We start from the raw sequence: 12102 nt of genomic DNA, 5'->3' as shown, positions 1-12102 counted from the left end.
ACAACCCTTCTCTCTTGTTCTCTTCACCTCTCTCTCTCTCTCTCTCTCTCTCTCTCGCCCCCTCGCTCTCTCTCTCTCTCTCTCTCTCTCTCTCTCTGTCCCTCCTTGCCCCTCTCCCTGTCCAGCCCAAAGCATCCTGAATTCTCAATGCCAACTGTGAGTGACTGTCAGAGCAGGACCCCCCGCACCCCCACCACCAACACCACCACGACTACCACCACCACCACCACCGCCACCACAGCCTCGGCTCCCACCTCTCCCCCGGCAGCCACTGCCGGGAGGCCAACATTCAAAAAAAGTATTCCAGGTTTCATGCATAATTTGTCCAGAATTCCATGAGAATGAGACTCTCCGGTTTTAACAGGTTGAGTTAAAAAACGAATTCCCGGGGCCTTGCGATTCAAGATTCAACATCGGAGATTGGAGATTCTGCTCCTGATTGAGTGTGATTGTGACATTAACGTGACTGGAAGAAAGAAAAGGGAAAAAAACAAACACGGCGAGTAAAGAAATCAAAGAGTTTCAGCGACACTCACTTCCAATGATGTAAATGAATAAGAATGCGGGTTCGACGTGCTATAAACGCCCCTGGCGGAACACGTCACTCTCTTCAGAGTGAAATACTAGCGTGTGTGCATGTGCGTGTGTGTGTGTGTGTGTGTGTGGGTGTGTGAGTATCAGTCATAGGACACACAGGTCACTGAGTAATAACATAGAGTCCACATCACCATTAGTATCAGTGCAGATCAATCAGTATTTCACATCACCTCACTGTCTGAACATGTAGGACATCATTTGTTTGTGATCATTTGTATGTGTGTGTGTGTGTGTGTGTGTGTGCGTGCATGCGTGTGTGTGTGTGTGTGTGTGTGTGTGTGTGTGCGTTTCTAGTGGGCTGTACAGGAAAGGGGGAAGGGAGGTCGCTGCGGGAGCACCTGTTCCCGGGTCTTGACGGACAGGTCGGTGTGTGCTGCTTCAGCAGGTCATAATGACGGAGTGAGAGAGGAACCCCTCCAACAGGGTGGAGGGGTGGAGGACTGTAGGGGTGGAGGGGGGGGGGGGGGGGTGGAGGGGTGGAGGGGCAGCGGCAAGGGACGCGAGAGAAACAAGAGAGGCCCCGGAAAGAGGCGGTGAAGCAGAATGGTCGAGAGAACCGAAGGAAGAGCGGGGGGAACGACGGAGGAAGGAAGGAGGGAAGGAAGGAAGTGAAGGAAGGAGCAAACCCGAGAGGAAGAGACGGGACGGCGGCCGCGGCCATTTTCTCCGAAGGGGGAGCGAATGACATTGATCAAGAGATCCGCTTATCACCGAACACAGAGAGGAGAAGGCCAATTACGCTCGGCGGGGTAATGACACAGGAAGGGCCGAGGCGACACAAAAAAAAAAAAAAAAAAATGGCAGCCAACCCAAGGGCGCCCATCATCAAACATGGTCGGCGCTTCCGGGGCTGCCCGCGAAATAAAAAAATGTTCAGACGGTTGTTTTCTTTTTTTTTTATTCCTCATTCCTCACACCCGATCAAAGAGGACGGCGAGCGCGACACACAGGCACTTAAACCGACTGACCGAGGTGATGAACTGCCGCTTTCTTCTGCTCAAACCTGGCTCCTGCAGCTGGGACTCCCTTTCTGATTAACACCTGTTATCCCTCTTTTCATGCTCCCCTCCCTCCCTCCCTCCCTCCCTCCCAAAACTCGGAGTGATAATCCTGCGCTGTGTCTGGCGAGGGAGCCGACTTGCACGCTGGTAACCTCTTCCCTCGTGCAATATTACATCCCTCTCAATCAATCTAGGCCACGGAGCTGCACGCCGCCGTGCACGCAAGCCCGGCTCCGCCCGCGTTGGGCCCTCGGCAGCCCCCCGGCATTCCACCCTCAGAACCGCGCGTCGCTGATACGCACCGACTGACATCACTGTGTCCGTCGTGAGCACGCCGTGAGTGTTGGAATGAGAACCCCAACGCTCCCCTCAGACCGTCTCTCAAGCCCTCCACCATTTGGGAGCGTTTGCAGGGAACGAGCGGTGCATAAATCAGAATGATCAGAGTGAGTGCGCCCTCACATGGCCGCGGTGCGTCATGGCAGCATTTCACACCGGATACATTCCATTCAGCCTCCAATGTCAAGACTATCCTTTCATTACACCGGCTATTATGTCTCCTGACATAACGGAGCGGATACACAACAAACGTGTCAAAATGTCGGCGTTTTAAATCCTCGCAGATGGGTTAAAACATACCAGCCTAACAGCCTGCATTACATTTCCCCGGCCTCTTCCTGACTGCTCATCACTTTATCTCTTCTCATCCCTCCCTCTACTCCTCCTCCTCTGCCTTTATCACTTCAATCACTTGGCTACGTGCCTTGTGCCAATCACAAGGCCTGCTGCCTGTCCCACTCGACGCAGCGTGCACACACACACGCACGCACGCATGCACGCACACGCACACACACACCCACACGCATACACACACACGCACACACACATACACACACACGCACACAAACACACACGCACACACACAAACACACACACACACACACACAGACACACACACACAGACACACACACACACAGACACACACACACACAGACACACACACACACAAACACACTCACACACACACACACACACACACACTAACACAGAGCAGGTATCTGTCCCCAGTCTGTCCATCATACATCTGTCTGTTGGACACGTTACTTTGAAGCTCTGCCCAATCTGGTTAGTTACCAGGCATGTGCGCGCACACACACACACACACACACAGACACACACACACACACACACACACACACACACACACACACACACATACACGCACGCACACAAACCTCCAGCTGGACTGCTGATCTCACACACCAGGCCGGCTGAGTATTCATCATCGCCACGCACTGAGGGCCTTGTGAGCTTAGCAATGAAACAGCCCAGTGCCGTCAATTAGGGGACTGGTGTCCATTTTAGGTCCATTTATACTTCTTATTAGTCAGAACAGCATCGCATTATGAGAACTTTGGAGTGATCCAAGCTCTTAGGCGGAGATGACTCAACTGACTTTCTACAATAGAAGGCTCGGGGAGAGTGTTGCCCTCTACTGCACGGCCTACTGCACATACTGCTTAGCCACAAAGATTAGTTTGACCAGGTAATGGGAATTAATTACATTACGAAATATTTGGCATCTGGTCAGAGCTTTATGAAGCCAAAACAACCACTTGGTTGATCAAAACAATGGAGCAGAGTGTGGACTATTCACGGAGGACTGGGACAGACATGGGGTCCCTCATCAGGTCATCTTCACATTTTGGTATAAATAACATTTAAAACTACTTAAACATCGGCGTGACGCCGACAGATCCAGTGGCCTTAATGGAACCACAAAATTGAATGGGTAAAAATAAACAAATAGATTAAAAAAAACAAAAAAACAGAAGGCCGCCTCAAATTCAATTACTCCATGGAGGCAACCCAAGATTCCAGCTGTTCGGGGCGGCACAGCAGAGATAGCAGAGTGTACCATTTATAAGTTTTGTTTGTCATTGTCTCGTGGTGTATGACATGATCACGGACAGCGTCTACTGCATTCAGTGTACTTATTATGCACAGAAGTGGATTCAGTGTTCAGAGATGGAACCATGGCAAACAGGGAGCATGCCATTGTTCACCAAGATAAAAATGTTAAAAGTCAAGATAAATCTCCATGTCGAGTCCGTCGCCAGTCGCTGCGTTAATCAATGCAGGAGGGGAAAGTAAAAGTGGGGAAATAATTTCTGTCAATGATCACCCACAGTCTGTGAGGTTTATTTCAAATAAGTTAACAATGTACAATAATTAAATACATATATATTTCATATATAGAACAATTGGTCAAAACCTTATATGATATGTATTTAATACATAAAATCACTCTGTAAAAAGGCAACACAAGCTAAGGAAAGCATCTTCATCCAGAACATAAAAAAGGTGAAAAATATCTAGTGCAAGTGACTCACAGTGTATCCGACAGTCTGAAAGATGAGTTAGATCTTTCATGTAAAGTAGTGCAGAAGTGCAGCTCTTCCAAATATTACTCAGATTATATAGATATAAAACCAATATATTCTTGTAGAGCATAGTTTTTCTTTTTTTTGTGTGAGCCTTTCAATGTTTAATCAAAGATTGCACAGGAATACAATTGTCTTTGCCCCTTTTTGTTTGGGCGTGTTGTTTTGGACTACTCTCAGATATAAAACTGTGCACTTTCTCTGCACTCTCTTTTAATTCAGGAGAGCTCTTTGCAAAAACCAAACTGAAGTAAATAAATAAAAGGCGCAATGACTATGAATGCAGAATACTTGGACCAATAGACAGCATTGCAAAGTTGTACATAAATAAAAATAGAAATAAAATACATATAAATATTGCAAGTGCTCTTTGATAATAATCAAATGTTATGAGAGGAAGGTTCAGCCTTTGGAGTAGACAGGAGTTGGTTACAATTAGTCTGCAGCTTTGTCCCCAAACTCTGCAACTCTGCCCTCCTCGTCTTACTCCTCCTCCTCTTCCTCCTCCTCCTCTTCCACTCTCTAGTTGGGGACTATCCGCAGCTTTTTAAGACTCGGCTTCAGAGTCCGTGCCGTCCAAGTTGGAGACCGTGGAGCTGTACCACTCTGCGCTCTCCTCGTCCTCTTGCACTCCTCCTCTCCCAGCCCCTCCGTCTTCCCCGCCAGCCCCCCTCCTCTCGTTCAGCATCTCCATGGCGACTTGGTGGTACGGATGCTTGCGCTTGGTGTGGCGCCGCAGAGTGTTGCGCTCGGCAAAGCGAGTGTGGCACAGTTGGCACTGGTAGGGTTTCTCTCCGGTGTGTACCCGTTGATGCCGCTGAAGCTCGCCCGCCTCCCTGAAGCGCTTGGCGCAGATGGGGCACACGTAGTTCCTCTGGCCCGTGTGGATGTGTTTGTGTCGCTGTTGAATTTAGACGGGGAGAAGAAGGAAAATAAAAATAAAAATTCAAAATGATGACAGCATTTATGTACGGTAACACTGTTCTTCCATCAACTGTACAGTACAAGAGTCATTAGCACAGTGACATCTGCTGTTATTTATTTTTTTTTTTTACTCTAAAGTAAGAAGTAATATGTGGTCTGCACCGACCTGCAGATGGCTGGAACGTTTGAAGGCTTTGCCACACTGCTGGCAGATGTGAGGCTTCTTCTGGGAGTGGGTGATGGCATGACGCTCTAGATCTGAGAGGTAGAAGAAGATCCGGGGACACAGCTGGCAGTATAGTACCCTGCGAGGGCCCAGGGAGTTGGGCGAGGAGCACGGGGACAGGGGATCGAGCGCGTCCAGGCTGTCGAAGTCGCCGGAGGAGAGAACGGGCCCGATGGAAGGGGAGGGCGGCGCGCCGATGCTGGAGAAGTAGAGATGGTCCTCCAGGGGTAGCATGTCCGACTGCGCGACGGAGGGTGCGAACCTGGGCTCGGAGGGAAGGGACAGGTCCGCCGCCTGAGGACTCGCCTGATCCACCGGGTCGAAGATCTCGTCGGAAGCCTCCCCCCCGTGGAGGAGAGGAGAAGATGATCTCGTCGCTGCGAAGGTCAATGGCTTGGCTTTTCCTTTAGTGGTCTCTTCCGTAGATATGGCTTCCGTTTCCGGGCTTTTTGAGTCAGAGGGTTTCACCTGGGTTTGAGTAAGGGTAGCTACGCTGTGAACGGCTCCACCGGAGGGGGCGAGATTGGCGGTCTGGAGAGCGGGGGTGGCGGAGGAGACGGAGAGGGAGGTCAGGACGGGGGCGGCGCTTGGGTTGTTTCTCCTTCCTGAGAGGACAACGGGCGGGCTGTTGGGGCTCAGCCTGATCACAGGGTGAGACAGCACAGGGGGCTCGGAGGACCCCAGCACGCCGACCCGCCCGGGGGACATGTGAAGCGAGAGGTCTGGGGTCGCCGTGATTTGGGACAGCTGACCGGTGGAGGGGTCAAGAACAGCAATGGCCGTGGAGGCCGGCACGGACTCACCAGTGGAGGAGGGAACAGATGAAAGGAGCAGGAGCATCGGGGTGGAGGCACCAGCCGGGTTTTGGGTGACGGGGCGGGGAAGAGCGTGACCCATGGGGGTAGAGGAGAACCGGGGGAAAGGGGAGGGCAGAGACGGGGAGAGGAGAAGAATAGGCGTGTTGGCGGATGGGTTTGTTAGGATCTGGATGGGTGGGTGGGACGCTGGCGTCCCGGAGGATTGAGCCAGGACACCGCCAGCCTCATTAGCAGCTGGAACGCATGGCTGGGGGACTTTGGAGCGCTCAGACTTCTCTGTCATTTGTGCACCCGTTAACGGTTCTGCCGCCGCCAACGGTACAACACCTTGTGATTGTGAATCGGCGGCGGAGGCCAGCGAGGCGTGCAGCTCAGCGCAGGGTTCGCCGAGCGTGCTTGAGGTGTTCCCCGAACTTTGGCTGTGGTTAGTGGCCGCTAATGCTCCCCTACGGTTTCCATCTACCGAATTTGGCTGAACCACCGGCTGAGCGGTAAGGGCGTGCTCCGGCTTGGGAGTGTCTATCTGCGGCACTTTGAGTCCGTCTGAACCGAGAGTGTAAGGAATTCCCTGGTCGTCGATGAGGAGAAGCGTTTCACTGTCGCCGTCAATCGGAGAGAGGGAGTTCAGCACAGAGTTGGAGAAGAAGGAAGGAGACAGGACCGGATCGCCAAACGTTTCGTTGTCGTTCACGTGAAACGTCGCGTTTCCTTCCTCGTCGCCCTCGTCGTCTTCCACGACGTCTTGATCCCCTTCCCCCTCGAACTCGTCGACTTCCATAATCAGTGCGCTCTCGTAGCCGGAATCGTCCAAAAAGCGTCCCGGCCTCCTCTCGTGGCTTTCTCTTTTCTTCGGCAAACTGAGGTCCAGCGGCTCAGTCTGTTCCTCTGTTATTCCTCCGTCCACCACTTTACTGCCAATAACCATCCAGTCCCAAGCTTGCAAGTTGAGAGGAAATGGATTCTTCCACGTTCTCACTGTTCTTCCCTCCTTAATTGTCTGTGCTTGAGCTATGTTGTTGCTGGGGGAGAGGGGCGTTTCTGTAGTAGTAACATTGACATTAGCACTGCTTCTCTGATACTCTGTAAGGTCTTCCTCTCCCTCACTCTTTTTCCCCTCCTTTGTCCCCATTTCATGGAACGAGCCGATCTTTAGATCCATCACCTTATTTGTCTCTCGCTCCTTCATAGTCGCGGATAAAGATGGGACCAATAGGATTTTGCCATTATCTGTTTTAGTGTTGATGCTTTTTGGAACACTGTCAGCAGACGCCAGAGAAGATGTTGTAAACTGAGAGAGAGAAAAGTCTTTGATGAGGAAAGTAGCAGTATTTATATTTGGCTTTTTGCACCGTGGAGGAACAACAATTTTGATTCTGATTGGTTGGTTGTTCGAAACTGGCATGTCGGAGTGGACTGTAATTGGCTGTCCATGTCTGCTACTCTCGCAGATTTTTGGAGGCACTGGGTTCGATGTCCCGCCCGCAGCTTGTTTTTCCCCATTAATGGGCAAAACATGTCCGGAAGTCACTGCAGCAACGGGGAATAGCTCAAGGTTATGAGGTGGCGTGCCGGGGGAGGCCTTCTCTTTGGGGTCCACACACCCTCCTGGCTCTGATGGCTCCAGAGGTCGGCAACCATTTTGGCCATCCAAGCTGCTGCTGGTCAGGACTAGAGCCAACTGGGAATCCATTTTGGAGGCATACCTATTTATGTCTCTGTGCAGGTACAGCATTTTGGAGACAAAACAAAACAAATGAGCGGAAGATAATTTTATACTCGTAGTGAATAATAACAGCATAAGATAACATTATATTATTCCCTGGTTGTAATACAGGAAAATAACTAAATCATAATAATAGGGGGAAAACACAGGCCTACAAAAGTTTTCCATGCCCAGGGTAAGGTTAATGCGTAGGCCTTTTTTTTTTTTTATCATTAATGGGTTTGAGTAAGTATGTTAATACGAACTCCTGAGGCTAAAACCAAGTTAACTAGAGACTTCTGACCCACAAAATCTGCAGGGTGGTTTATGAATTGCCTATGCTGCCTTATGCTCACACATTGATGTTAATAAGGGTTAAATTACGCACTGTAACCAAGCCCAGTCCTGCAGGGAATAAACGCAACACACAGAGAAACAGCATCATGCATCTTTCTCTTCCACTTGTCATTGACATGCAATAGAAAACCATTTTCACTACGTTATAACGGCATTCGAACCCAACTCTGATGAACATTTGTTTTTAAAAAAAAAAGAAGAAAAAAAAAAAAAAAAAAAAAAAAGGATAAACCGGGAGCCGGGCTCCACGGAGGACGCCATTACGCACGGTCCGAGGTCCGAGACGTCAGTAGCGCCGAGCGGCGTCCGCGCGGTGACAGCGGTCGAACCCCGGACCGTCCATCACGGCACGGCGTCGGCGCCGCGGAACGACGCGGACGCGACCTCAGCGCGGGGCGGTCCCGCTTCTCTCTGGTGCCGAATCCTCGGACCCGCGGCCAGCCATTTTAGAGCCGAGGGTTCGAGGCGCGGATGGCGCGGCCCGACCGCTCCGACGCCAAACTTTATCGCGACGCACCGAACGCGACCCCCGCGCTGGCAGGTGTCGGGCGGACAGTGCGTGCCGCAGACCGGGTTTTTCAAACGGGGTTTAGAGCCGCACTCCACCCGTGCTCTTACCCGAGCCGAGGAGACTTCCGGAGGACCAAATACGAGCGTGCGGGCGGATCGCGCAGTGCGTGCGGGGTGATGCTGAGCACCGGGGGGAGGGGTCAGGGGGAGTTGCTATGGTGTCGCAGCCTACCGGGTCCGAGCAGCGGCCACGTTCAGCCTATGGAGAGCTTGAACCTGCAGCCCGCAGAGGAGGCTGCGAGGGTGTGTGTGTGTGTGTGTGTGTGTGTGTGTGTGTGTGTGTGTGTGTGTGTGTGTGTGTGTGTGTGTGTGTGTGTGTGTGTGTGTGTGTGTGTGTGTGTGTGTGTGTGTGTGGAGGGGGGGAAAGAAACAAGGTAGGATATAGATAGAAAGATAGATGGATAGATAGATAGATAGATAGATAGATAGACAGACAGACAGACAGACAGACAGACAGACAGACAGACAGATAGACAGTAAAGGGCAACCGAGACGAGGCCTTCGGACACAGCTTTATTTCAAATCATTCACATCAGCGAAAACTTACAAGCCCCAAGACTCGGCGCGTCATTAAAAGCGATGCGACAAAGCAAATATTCCAAACGCAAACCACAACGAAGACAAGAAGCAGGAGAGGACACCGAATGAGAGATCGCATTTCTGTAGCTTAACTCTGATCTACAAACCACCTCTGGGCAACACGAAGGAAAACTTATTGCAAGTTTAGAAAGGACATCAGTGTTTGCATCCGGTATTATGAGATATATACCTCGTCAACAGGTTTGACTCCAGCCTCGGTGGTGTCAGTGTGGCTATAAAGGTCTGCCCGTCTTTCCGTAAATAGCAAGACGGTGATGTTGCTGGGTAACTTTATTGGGATCAGTATTCCAAGTGTGGAACAGTTGGTAGACTCACCTGTTATACTTTCCTTCACCTTGAATATTGTCCTAAAAACACCAGATGTCACTGTCTTGCCGTTTCCGGTAAGAACAAGTATATAAGCGCCTGGCAACCCGCATCACACAGACACAAAATGACGTCTCCCACATTTAACAAATGTCAACAAGGTATTCAGCTCCTCTACTCTGTATACATTAACTATATCATGATATACCATTAGGACTGTTTAAACTTGTGAGAGCAAAGACTGGAGACAGCATGGGGATTGGTGAGAGAGATTAGAGTAGCGGACACTTCACCGTCCCCATGAGCTTAATGCAATTATTGCAGCAAAAACGATATACTGAGCAGAGCTAATGCACAAGACTTGCACCCATAATCACAAATGTTATGCAGAAAGAATTACTTTTTCTTTGGTGCAGGTGCAATGATGGAGGATCAAAAAAAAGAAGACAACCCTGATGTAGGGTGAAGGCACAGCACTTGAGGTGTAGTGTGAGAGTAGTGTGTGTCCGGACATCCGACCAGAACAGGGCGTGTCCAGCGTGGAGGCAGCTCAGCATGATCCTCACTGCACATCACCAGGAGTGCAGGCGTCAATCTCTGAGACCAGCCTGTGAGGGTAGAGCATGTACTGCACCCAGGCAGGCTCTGGAGGAGAGAAGAGAGAGGGAATACGTAAAGGCCATTTGGTTCCAGGGCCTTCTTTAAAAAAAAAAAAAAAGCATATGCTTGGTAGTGCATAGTGGTTAAGCGTAAACCATTATGTGTCTGTTGACCTAATACAGATGGCCAAGACTCACCAAGGTAGCAGTCTGGTGCCTGGAGTTTTCCATCAAAGCACATCCGTGTTGCAGTGAAGCTGCACTGTTTATCCGGGTGCTTGCAGTAGAACATCACGTTCTCCCCGTGTGGAACCATGGCATCTGTCACATCAAATGGCCAGCGCTTCTCTCCACCAATCACTATGCGGCTTCGCCCAGCAGGGATGAGACAGCGAGCTGTTAAGAGGTTCACAGAGTATTGATTAAAAATGTATCGTTAGTATAGTGTAGCGTAATGTAGTGTTGTGTAGTATAGTATAGTATAGTATAGTATAGTATAGAATAGTATAGTATAGTATAGTATAGTATAGTATAGTATAGTATAGTATAGAATAGTATAGTATAGTATAGTATAGTGTAGTATAGTATAGAGTTGCATATTATAGTATAGTATAGTAGAGTATAGTAATATATAGTATAATATAGTATAGTGCTGCATAGTATAGTATAGTATAGTATAGTATAATATAGTATAGTATAGTATATTATCACATAGTATAATATAGTAAAGTATGATATAGTATAGCAGAGTGTAGTATAGTATAATATAGTAAAGCAGAGTGTAGTCTAGTAAAATGTAGCATAGTATAGTGTAGCATAGTATAGCATAATATAGTAGTGTGTAGTATAGTATAGTTCAGTACAGTATAGTATAGAGTGGCATATTATAGTGTAGTATAGTACAGTATAATATAATATAGTATAATATAGTATAGTGCTGCATAGTATAGTATAGTATAGTATAGAATAGTATAGTGTAGTATAGTAAAGTATAGTATAATATAGTATAGTGCTGCATCGTATACTATAGTATAGTATTGAGTTGCATATTATAGCATAGTATAGTAGTATCATATAGCCTAATATAGTATAGTGCTGCATAGTGTAGCATAGGATAGTATAGTGTAGTCTAGTCTAGTATAGTATAGTATAGAGTTGCATATTATAGTATAGAGTTGCATATTATAGGATAGTATAGTAGAGTTCAATATAATATAGTATAATATAGTATAGTGCTGCATAGTATAGAATAGTATAGTATAATATATAGTTGTTATATTTATAGTATAATATCCTATGATATTGTATAGCAGAGTGTGGTATAGTATAGTGTAGCATAGTGTTGCATAATACAGTGTTGTGTACTATAGTATAGTATAGTATAGTATAGTATAGAGTTGCATATTATAGTATGGTATAGTAGAGTATAGAATAATATAGTATAACATAGTATGGTGCTGCATAGTATGGTATAGTATAGTACAGTATAGTCTAGTAAAGTATAGTATAGTAAAGTAAAGTATAGTATAATGTTGCATAGTATAGTGGAGTATAGTATTTGTATTATATTTTAAACATCAATGTATATATTGTCATTAGTTTATTATTGAACGCTGTGTGTGTTTCCATGTTGCATCTATCTGAAGTATCTTAAAAAGATACTGGATGGACTCCACAGGTTGCAGAGTGGGAACAGATGCATCGCTCCGTTTCCTTCCCACCTCTGCAGTTTGGAGGCGCGGCGCTCCAAGTGCCGTTGGCCAGGCAGGTGATCCTCTGCGGTCCGTCCAACAGGAAGTTCTTCTTACAGAGGTAGTGTATGTCAAAGCCCACCTCGTATTCTGTCTTCTGCACGGCGACCACATAGCCCTCCTCCACCTTCTGAGGAGGCAAACAGTATGCCTCTGACACAGGAAGAGACAGGGGACATGAAAAAAGAGCGATAGAGTAAGAACAG

General features: G+C 48.2%; 2 protein-coding genes across 3 annotated transcripts in view; both read right to left on the bottom strand.

Annotated features, from left to right (window-relative positions):
* Positions 1-3916: 3916 nt before the first annotated feature.
* On the bottom strand, positions 3917-8393 carry LOC307233425 (uncharacterized protein). The gene is made up of 3 exons (XM_080004756.1): positions 8339-8393; positions 5134-7726; positions 3917-4944 (listed from the first exon to the last, which is right to left on the bottom strand). The coding sequence occupies exons 2-3, from the start codon at positions 7699-7701 to the stop codon at positions 4591-4593; spliced, it is 2922 nt and encodes a 973-aa protein (XP_079860882.1). The 5' UTR covers positions 7702-7726; positions 8339-8393; the 3' UTR covers positions 3917-4590.
* A 746-nt stretch (positions 8394-9139) lies between these two features.
* ntd5 (ntl-dependent gene 5) overlaps positions 9140-12102 on the bottom strand; it is a 10087-nt gene continuing 7124 nt past the window's right edge. For both annotated transcript variants that reach the window (XM_080005817.1, XM_080005818.1), the window contains 3 exons: positions 11867-12049; positions 10344-10541; positions 9140-10191 (listed from right to left, as the gene is read on the bottom strand). In XM_080005817.1, the coding sequence (XP_079861943.1) occupies positions 10109-10191; positions 10344-10541; positions 11867-12049 (464 nt within the window). In that variant the 3' untranslated portion in view covers positions 9140-10108. The remainder of the gene's footprint in view (positions 10192-10343; positions 10542-11866; positions 12050-12102) is intronic.

This window comes from Zeus faber (assembly GCF_960531495.2).
Source record: "Zeus faber genome assembly, chromosome: 8".
NCBI lineage: Eukaryota > Metazoa > Chordata > Actinopteri > Zeiformes > Zeidae > Zeus > Zeus faber.
Note: the sequence above shows the minus strand (reverse complement) of the source record. Positions and strands in the feature narration are given on the sequence as shown.